A 9,554-nucleotide genomic window follows, 5' to 3' on the forward strand; every position below is an offset into this window, starting at 1 on the left:
ACTTTGGATGTTATGCAAAGCTCCGTACACACCTAGATGTTTGTAACTTACACGTCATGTTTATGGCCTGTTATGCTCACATGCTTTTCTGAAGTATGGAAACAGAAAGTTGCTGAACAATCCCTGAAAAGGAAACTCAGTGTGGGCATGAGTTTCAAAACAATCATTACTGTGAACTGATTATGTGTGTTTGTGAAAGACGCAACTTTCCTTTTATAATTAAGAAAAAAAAAAAATAATATATTGTTTGTTAACGTTACAGCTGCTATAAATGCTGTGTAAATATGCTTTCACATTTTTAAATACAACAATATAACCTTTTTTAAAATACTGTCATCCAGTATTGAGCCTTTAAATCATAACATTGAATTAAAATACATTTTATTGGTGTGCTGGTAATTCATTTAAATCAAATGTCATTAAAAAACAACAACATTGTCTGCATTTTTCAGGGCTATACAAGTATACAAAATGTATAAGCAAGACCACTGCTATTAATGTAGATCAACTCAGTTAAAGAGTGAAGATAATAGCAGAAGTATTAGAAACTGCTAAAAATGAGTTTGTCTTTGTAATCAGTGTTTTTAAATCAATCAAATACAACAATCAAAATCCTGACATCATTGTCAGTGCCCCATAGACATTCAGAATATCTCATCACTGACCCAAATCAGTTATTTTATAGAAACTGACCATATTTCCTGTCAGTTGTCCAGGAAGACATTTGAAACATAGGGCCTATCTAATGCGCAGCAGTCCTTTAAAAAACACAAACTGGATTTAACCAATCAAACCAACCTATGTGCACTGTAGCTGGTTTTGTGGTTTCATTTCCTCACAGAGGCTAGGTAGGCATACCAGAATAAAGCAACCAGGTTGGCAAACAGCACTCGAAACTGTCCAAAGGAGTAAGAAGAAAAAGAAAGTGAGATAATGGATCAGAGATGCCTTAAGGATGCTATAATGCTCTTATGCATACCTGTACAGGCACATAGTTGATATTGATGAACTGAAAATGGGGGTCCCAAACTTTCCAGTTCATCTTCATTGCAGGCCAGTAACTTGTTTTAAGTTTGTTTTGAACATCTGTGAGTGTCTTGCCCTGCAAAGATTACATTTGCATTCATATCAGAGATTGTGGATTGTGCAGCCAAATACTAGCAGCATATCTCCTGAATTAGAAACAGAACATAAAATAAATTTAGTGCAAATCAATGTAGCTGTAAACAATCACCATAACCGATTTACTTCAATTTATGTTAAGTTGATCTGCATATTGTTTTACAATAAATTCTTTGTGTTCTCTTCCTTGTGCTTGTCTCAGAAGTACAAGATATGCTTCTGCATCCTTGAAGGCCAGTCAGATAAAATATTATGAATGAACATTAAAACCTGTTAAGCCATGAAAAGCGGCTTTGTTTCAAGGAAGATATGAGTTTCCAAATGGATAAAAACATTCTGTTTGTACTCAATAAATTATATAAATAAATTGTTATTTATTTCATTTGTTAAACAGTGTCTTGACCCAGATAACTTCATGTACAAGATAAGGTCAGTATTACTATATATTAGTTTTATGTCAATTGTAACTAGCTCAAGCATATCCAGGTGGTGTGACACTAGAGGATTTTTTTTTTTTAATTCCTTTAAACTAAAAAATGAATCTATTTTGTTCCAAGTTTGTTCTTTTGGCTTTGAGTATTCATAGAAAAATCAACATAGTAATCAGAACCAGCTCATGAGCTGAGAGACTTGCAAACTATCGATCAGCAAACAGGGGAAGTTCATTAACCAGCAGCTGAAGTCTATATTCTGGTCAAAGTTAAGCCTCATGAAGGTTGTCCCTACATTTGCATTAAGATCTGCCTGTCATAAAAAGATTGGCACCTGTAGCGGTGAATTGCTTCATTCTACATGACGTTGTGAAAATCACATATTGCTTCATCCACACCACAACCATCTTACCTACTTACTACCAACTTCTTCTTACTTGAAAGTAAATGATCGAACAATGTTTCAGTGACAGTAATAACAACAAAGTTGCATATAGAGGCATGCCCAGAATATGAGGTATGTCTAAACAAAAGCAGATATTATGCAGTATTGTTGTGCAAAGTAGAAAACATGTTCAGTTATGAAACATTACCTCCAAAGCATTCATAACCACGTAAAAGAGCAAGAGGAAAGCAGGGGCGAATATTAGACGTTCCAGCAGAAGGCGCTTGATCAGGCAGTATGGGACAGTGGTTGGCAACAGCACCTCCAAGAGCTGGTAAATGTAATGACTGACTGGACCAGTGATAAAAAGTCTGAAAAAAAAATACATTTATAACTCATTAAACAGTCGGGGTGTTACATATTTTTGTAAAATAACTTAATGTGTACTGTGACATCATGTCATCATGTCACTGACATGTATATTTAGTCTTCCAAATATGTAAAAATAAATATTTTGCATGATTATGGGGTGTATGTAATCAAAATGCATCGTCACTCTACCCAAATATTGCATAGTGTAAAGGTCCCAGAAAACTGATTTTCTTTTTCGGGCTATTTTCTTTGCTGTTCTTCCTGTACTCCAAAGCTTGAGATAGAAGATTTCCCACAGCAGATAGAAAACCACTGTAAGAAAGAACAAAACTGCCATTGTATCACTGTATCCACATGACCTCGCACCTAATGTGGAAGACACTTTTTGCGTTTGGTCCAAAAGTGAGTGTTAATTTGACAGGACTTGATTCCCACCCCACACGCATCCAATAGAACAACACTCAGTGGCAAAGTCCTTAATGGCTTAAGCTTAAAAAAATGTATAAATTATATAAATGACTGCTACACCTACAAAGCATTTTATTATTATTTTTTTTGCTTAGTGTTTAGTGATATTAATTTGCTTTTTAAATATTTTATATAAAATAAAAAATATTTTTACACTATAATCTTGTATAAAATTAAACATTATTCTTAGCTATTAATTATATAAATATTATGTTTATTAGGATTAAATTGTGTAGTGTACATGTGTCCCTGATATATTAAGTATGAAATTATTAAACAACTATTACATATATTGTATTAATACAAGATTGAATATTAGCTATCATTATCTTGAATTAAATTAGTTACATCCATAAGTGTTCACAATCCATAAGTGTAATTTTACTAACTAGCAGAACGCAAACTCTACTGATACTGATTCTAAAATGATCAGAACTAACAGGAGATTCTGGGACTGGCAAGAAACAAAAACGGCTTTTAAATTGTTGTGCAATTCCAATAAACTGCTAAATGCATTATGTTATATATACATCATAAAAACAGAACAAGTTCAGCTCGTCTATTTCAGAGTTTGAGTGTATTTATGCGCAGATTAGTGATTTGACTAAGATAATGAAACGTAACTGAATATCCCCAAATGTACAGCTAGCCAACTAGCTTTAACAAAAATGTAAACTGACCTCGTAACCGATTTGGTGATGACTGGATATTTCTTTAACAAACTCAGGTACTGCTGTAGTACCCTCCTCAGAAAAGAGGAATCTCGGACAAGTACGCTTTGCGTTGGCATCTTCAGTTTAGTTCAGCAGTCTGTACACTTGGGTGAGCAGAGATCAGTGTTTCTTTGTTTTTGTTTTACAAAGTGGAAATGAAGACTGTCGAACGCAGCGTGCGTGGCCGTCATAAAACAGAAAGCTCCGTGTGGTTTAGTTCTAAATGACCACGCCCTAAAGTCCACGTGCTGAGACAAGCCAGACCTACAGACTTAAAGGGACAGAACATTCTGTAATTTACTCACGCTTATGTTGTTCCAAACCAGCATAACTCACATGTGCACAAGAGGAGATATTACTCAGAATATCAATTTTTATTTCCAAATAATGAAAATGCTAAGCTTAAAAAAAATCATATGGGTTTAAGTTAAGAGATTTTAAACGTGTGGAGCTGTAGAGACAGCAGATGGAAAACATTAAGGTTTCAGAATTTATTTAATTTAATGTACATGTGAAAAAATATTCACCCACACAATTATACACACTAATTTCATAAAAATATACAATTGTGCAAATAGCATCACATACAATCAACATTTAACATGGGATTTACAGAATAACACTGGAAATGGATGTATACTGAAATATTTATGTAATCCGAGAAATCTATTTGGTAAATACTCAGGATCAGGAGTATGGATTGCATTCCCATATTCTTGCTAGGTTTGCCTTCTTAGTATTCACAAAGATAAACTGATCTGGGATATGCCAATCATACAACAAAGCAAAACACAAATTAAGCAGAAAACCTGATCTATATGTGGACACAACACTTGATGAAGATACATCCCACAAATTTGCGCTCTCCATTAATTACAGTCAAAATGTGAAACAAAAATAACTTAGTGCTGTGGTTATGCTTTACAAAAGACCTTTATATGCAAATTCCTTAAATATATTATTAACAATAGATCATTCATTGATAAAGACACATTATTAATGATAAAAAAACTGCATGAGTAACCATTTAAAATGTACTTCTAACAGATCATTAGCTTAAAGAGCAAGGCAACAATTTTAGGTCAATTTGCAACAAACATTTTCTTTAAATGTAGAGTTTTCCTAACAAAAAACAAGTTCAAATCTCTGTCAATCCCCGTATCAGTGACAACTGGTAGTAATCGTGACTGTCATCATTCCTATGCTCAGATAACAACTTTTCTGAGTTTTCTAAAACAACAACCGCCATAAACACAGACTCGCTGAGCAAGATTAAGGTGGAAACTATGATGTACAGAACCCTTGTCTTCCCTCTCTCTTTCTCACAAAGAGTGATCAGAAACAACATGCATGCCAAACTGCATGCACACAGGGATGCACGGTTGCACTTGGCCTTAGTAGCATGGCCTTGAATGGAGAGAAGCAAGGGTTAACACTCTAGCTTTCAATTAAGGATAAGTATCGGAGACTCTACTCTTCTTCCCTCAGACTGCGCCTTTGCACTCGCTCATAAAAGAGCAGATATGCGCTGGAGGAGAGAGCCTCCTGGAGGCTGGCTTTCCTCACCGAATCATCAGACACCCAGAGCCACTGGGAGCTAAAAGGAGATGTTCCTCGGGGAGTGGCAGGGCAGCGGCGGTAAGTGACAAAATGTCCAGAGTGCATGTCGCCGTGGTGAACCAGGACGGCCGTCAAGCGGAAGAGGTACTCTGAGGCGCTAGAGTGAGACAATAAAAGGTTTACTCAATTTTTGAAATGGGTTACATTCCCTGAAAATATTTTCAGTTTAGAAGCAGTTTCAGACTAAATCAAAGCACATATTCTGGCTCTTTATAATAGCATGCATCTATCACATAAACATGTCTCTACCTGTAGTCATAAGTGAGGTTGAGTTGTGAGCTCAGTCCTGGTGAGTGTAGAAAGACGGAGGGAAAGGTTCCATTGGACAGTGGCTTATTGTTGTTACAGTGTTCTGAGTCTGCAAATGAAACTGAAATTTATCTTTAGACACATCTTTTTTTTGTATATATCTAATAAAAATAATAGCATTGATTATTAATCAATTCATTATTATTTTTATTGTGCAAAATAGCAAAAATATTTGATTGGTATTTTAGTACCTTTATCTGGAGTAAATCCATATTCACAAATCCCAACAAAACCATCAGCTTTGAAATTAGTTTCAATCAGGATCCTCAAAAAATTATATTTCGTATATATTCCATAGAATTGTATTTAAAATAATAATAATAGCAGCATTAGCAATTATTATTACTATTATTATTATCTTTGGATTGCAAGAATATTTCACAGATGAAACCTTTATATGTAGTAAATCCATATTCACAGATCTAAAATGACAGCATCACATAGCCACTGGAAAAAGAGTTCACATCTCTTACCAACACCATTAGCAATGGTTTTTTCTTTTGGGTCTACAGCAGCTTTGGCAGATACGGGTTTATTTATTCTGCTGGTGCTCGGGAGGTTCTGACCAGCAGTACAATGTTTGTATCGATCCAGAGACAAATATTCTGTAAACTGAACATGCTCTTGTCTCTTAATGGGAGTGCCCTCTTTAGACCAAGTCAGTCTCTGCAAATGGATGCAGAGGCACTGAGGCAACTAAAGGTGAGAAGAAGCACACACAAAACGAACGAACAGGAGATTAATGAAGAGTGCTGTTACGCTGTCAATGTTTTGAAAAGGTTGCTGGTCTGGATGAAGGAATAACAACAATCATATCTACCTTTCCGAGTTTCAGCTGCTTGACAAATGTCGTCCTCTGACTCTCAAGGATTACTCTATTGACAAGCTCTCCAGCCTGTTGCTATAAAGAGACAGAGAGGATCAGCTCAGTAATGCTCTGAAAGGTCAACAAATAAATGAGGAAAAGTGGTACTAAAGCTAAACATCTACCATACCTTGGTACAGTTTTCACACTCCACGTCTTTGATGGTTTCAGAGGAAATGAAATGCTGTAGACATTGGTCCAAAGTAACTGGTCGGCCCTGAAAGAATGATACACGTCAGGCAAACTATACACAAATTTTTGTCTGTAAGACAAGGCAATATGACTTCAACAGTCATATTTTAACGTAGGTAATAAATATAGAATGCTATTCTACGCATTTGATTGGGTTTTAGAGAGCAAGTTTGCTTACCCACTTTACTGACGGGATAGAAAGAGACAAGCTGTCGAAAGAATCATAGTGCACAGGACTCTGAAATCAACAACAGATAGGGTTAACAATGTCATTGTTCCAATCATTTAAATCATAAATGTATGTTAAATCTAAAAAGTCAGTTTGAAATGTAATACAAAAAAAATCTGAAAAAGGTCACCTGCTGCTCACAGCGTTTACAAGCCATATAACTTGTTAACCGCCCATGAAAAGGGTGTCGAGACCTCCATAAACTTGGAATGGGATGTAGTGGGCCTGATCATGAAAAATATAAATTACTAAATGCTCAAAAAAGAAAAAAAAATGTTTGAAGAAGAAATTTTTATTTACCTCCACTTCTGCAGCTTATGTTTTTCTCTTTGGACTCAACAGATTTCTATAATAATTCACAGTAGGGTCATGAGAATGTCTATGGATCCTGTCTAATTACCAACTCTTTAGTTTTCATCTATATTTTGGGTCCTAATACTGCATTCATGGGGACTACTCATCTTTACCTCCAGGGTTTGCATGTCGAACAGGTGAGCTACTCTGGGTTGACGTTCTCGTTCCTCCTCTAATGATGATGTAAGAACATGAAAGAGCTCATGAGCATCCTGCAGAAAAAAAGCCAAATACAATACAAAGTTATGTTAATGACTTTTTAAAACCCCAACATTTCAGTTAGTTTTAGGTGAACTATCCCTTTAAAAAAAAAGCTAGAATAACTGTCAAATATGCAACTGCATTGTCTTTGAAAACCTCTTACCTGTTCCTCAAAGGAGCTGATGTGCCATCTGTAAAGTCTGAGAGCTTCTAAAAGGCCTCCCGCATCTAAAACGTCATCTTCTCCAGGATCGTGACTCGACAGGGCTGTCCAAAGGAGGGAAGATGGAGAGATCACCCTGTTAGTGTGCAATAATATTTTGTGAATTTATACTATTGGTTAGTGAATGGGAATTAACCTTTAAGTAACTGCATCAGAGATCTGGATAGATGAGTCTCTCTCTCAGTTCTCCCCGGATGGACGCTGCTCTCATTTGTGGAGTCCTCAAGCCATCTGATGAAGGAAGGACATGCTGCCAGGCCCTGGAGAAGTGAGTTCATAAAGCATGTGTTCCCCAGATTAAGCAGACCAGGAACCATACCTGCGAGGGAAATTAGACGTTTAATATCACATTATTATTATTATTATTATTATTATTATTAAGTAGACCAAGAAGCATACCAGTGAATGAGAGAAATAATACATTTAAGCGATGAATCGTCAAAACACATCTGCAATCTCTATAGCGGTCGCTATATTTATATTATAACACAACTTTGAGCCTTGTTACTTTCATAAATAGGTTACTTTTATATTGTATACGTCTGAACATTAAGAATATATGTTTTCATTTGTGAAAAGCAAATTCACAAAGTGCAGTGAAGATACAGTTCCTGACATGTAAACTAAGTTTAATAGTTGCTCCCTTACACAGACTGTGATGATGCGTTTCCACAGGTATTAACATCACAAAACTAGCAACTATAACTGCACGAATGTTTCTAATACAACGACTGAAAGAGTGACAGCAAACACGTATTTCTCTCTTTTGACCAGATGTGATCACTCTCCTCAGAAGGTGTTTTTTTTTTTTGGAAAGGCAAGGAAATTGCAAGGGGCAGAGGCAGCTAATGCTTTCAATTATGTATAAAGATTACAAAGGCAAATAATAAATAGTTTAGAATAAACACTGCTTTTACATTCTATAAAAATAACAGTTGTCAAATGTAATTTAATGGTAACTTTAAACTTACTCTGAGATTTTAAATCACCGAGAAAACAGATAACTCACCTTTTTTCTTTTTCTTCCTGTCTGAAATTGGCCCCCATAGTACATAGACTCCAGCAGCCATGGCAGCAGCTATTCCACCAATTACACCCCAGTTTTTAATCATCTTGTTCCTGAAACAAAGAAAGAAGAAAAAAATTATAAAAATAAGTGTTTTGGTTGTATCCAACACAGACAAGTGCATAGAAATGAAGTGAAGTTAAAGAGCACATGTACAGATCATCACATGTAGTCTGATCACAAACAAACCAGTGACAGACAGCAGACTAACGTTACTTCTGACCTTGACAGCTGTGTTTGCATTAAGCCTGGCTCTCCAGCAAAAGCCATCATTTCACAACAGACTGTTTTAGAGAAAAGTGGAACATACAAAACCAAATCTCATGCTCATATTAATCCTGAATGCTGAATCGAAGCTTTCAGAATCATTAAATACCTATAAATGGTATTTTACAGACAGATGGGGAAGTTTTAATAAGCTACTGCTGGCTGTCAAGCTATTAAAAATCCGCCGAATACATTTATTACAACATTTTTGTTTACTGGATCTATAATAGTTAAAAGTACAAAAAAGACAGATCCGCTTGTTCATTCATTTGTGATGATCAGTGAAATACAAACACGGCGAAGCGAAAGTCTGCCGGCCTTCAATGCTACAGCTGCCACAATCTTTTCTGCCTTTCCTACGTCTATCTGAGCTACACCGATACAATATTCATTAAACAGTCATTTCACACGGTTTTTATACAAACTCCAACCTTGCAGCGGTTCCAGTGCGTAAGAACTCTCGAACAAGCTTGTCTGTAGCTCCCTGTTTGCACCAAGGCATATTTCACTGCGCCCGCATGTGCGGAACTAAACATGGAGCATTGTTCCGCGACGGACCTTCCGCGGAGCAGGACGAGTCTCGATGCCGTGACCGGAAATGATGAAAGGCTGAGAAAGCACGAAAGCAGCAGGCGCGTCCCAAATCGCGTACTTATGCACTATTCTATGACGTTTTTTAGTATAAATAATGCGAGTAGTGCATTCACACTGAAAATTCCAAGAAGAAAAAGTGCACA

At 36.2% G+C, this 9,554-nt stretch overlaps 2 protein-coding genes across 3 annotated transcripts; both read right to left on the reverse strand.

The window, feature by feature from the left end:
- Positions 1-364: 364 nt before the first annotated feature.
- Positions 365-3,713, reverse strand: LOC113072312 (peroxisomal membrane protein 2-like). The gene is made up of 5 exons (XM_026245322.1): positions 3,459-3,713; positions 2,500-2,622; positions 2,147-2,309; positions 980-1,102; positions 365-896 (listed from the first exon to the last, which is right to left on the reverse strand). The coding sequence occupies exons 1-5, from the start codon at positions 3,566-3,568 to the stop codon at positions 828-830; spliced, it is 588 nt and encodes a 195-aa protein (XP_026101107.1). The 5' UTR covers positions 3,569-3,713; the 3' UTR covers positions 365-827.
- A 254-nt stretch (positions 3,714-3,967) lies between these two features.
- On the reverse strand, positions 3,968-9,457 carry LOC113072314 (ubiquitin carboxyl-terminal hydrolase 30). 2 transcript variants are annotated; one of them, XM_026245326.1, is made up of 13 exons: positions 9,249-9,457; positions 8,494-8,603; positions 7,621-7,803; positions 7,425-7,528; positions 7,174-7,272; positions 7,007-7,052; positions 6,837-6,931; positions 6,656-6,715; positions 6,416-6,502; positions 6,241-6,321; positions 5,894-6,116; positions 5,361-5,481; positions 3,968-5,208 (listed from the first exon to the last, which is right to left on the reverse strand). In XM_026245326.1, the coding sequence occupies exons 1-13, from the start codon at positions 9,317-9,319 to the stop codon at positions 4,962-4,964; spliced, it is 1,527 nt and encodes a 508-aa protein (XP_026101111.1). In that variant the 5' UTR covers positions 9,320-9,457; the 3' UTR covers positions 3,968-4,961. The 2 variants fall into 2 exon arrangements, with proteins under 2 accessions (XP_026101111.1, XP_026101112.1); XM_026245327.1 differs by having other exon boundaries at positions 5,361-5,469; positions 9,249-9,456.
- Positions 9,458-9,554: the final 97 nt, after the last annotated feature.

The sequence above is a fragment of the Carassius auratus genome, unplaced genomic scaffold (assembly GCF_003368295.1).
Source record: "Carassius auratus strain Wakin unplaced genomic scaffold, ASM336829v1 scaf_tig00008770, whole genome shotgun sequence".
Classification (NCBI taxonomy): Eukaryota; Metazoa; Chordata; class Actinopteri; order Cypriniformes; family Cyprinidae; genus Carassius; species Carassius auratus.

Bases quoted from the DNA above. Each gene is read 5' to 3' on its own strand.
- LOC113072312 (XM_026245322.1), bottom strand. From the start codon at position 3,568: ATGCCAACGCAAAGCGTACTTGTCCGAGATTCCTCTTTTCTGAGGAGG. The intron at 2,623-3,458 runs GTCAGTTTACAT...TCTTTCTTACAG, and splicing joins ATCACCAAATCGGTTACGAG to TGGTTTTCTATCTGCTGTGG. The intron at 2,310-2,499 runs GTAGAGTGACGA...TTTTTTTTTCAG, and splicing joins TTACACTATGCAATATTTGG to ACTTTTTATCACTGGTCCAG.
- LOC113072314 (XM_026245326.1), bottom strand. From the start codon at position 9,319: ATGCCTTGGTGCAAACAGGGAGCTACAGACAAGCTTGTTCGAGAGTTC. The intron at 7,273-7,424 runs GTAAGAGGTTTT...TTTTTTCTGCAG, and splicing joins TCAGCTCCTTTGAGGAACAG to GATGCTCATGAGCTCTTTCA. The intron at 5,482-5,893 runs GTAAGAGATGTG...GATAAATTTCAG, and splicing joins AACCATTGCTAATGGTGTTG to TTTCATTTGCAGACTCAGAA.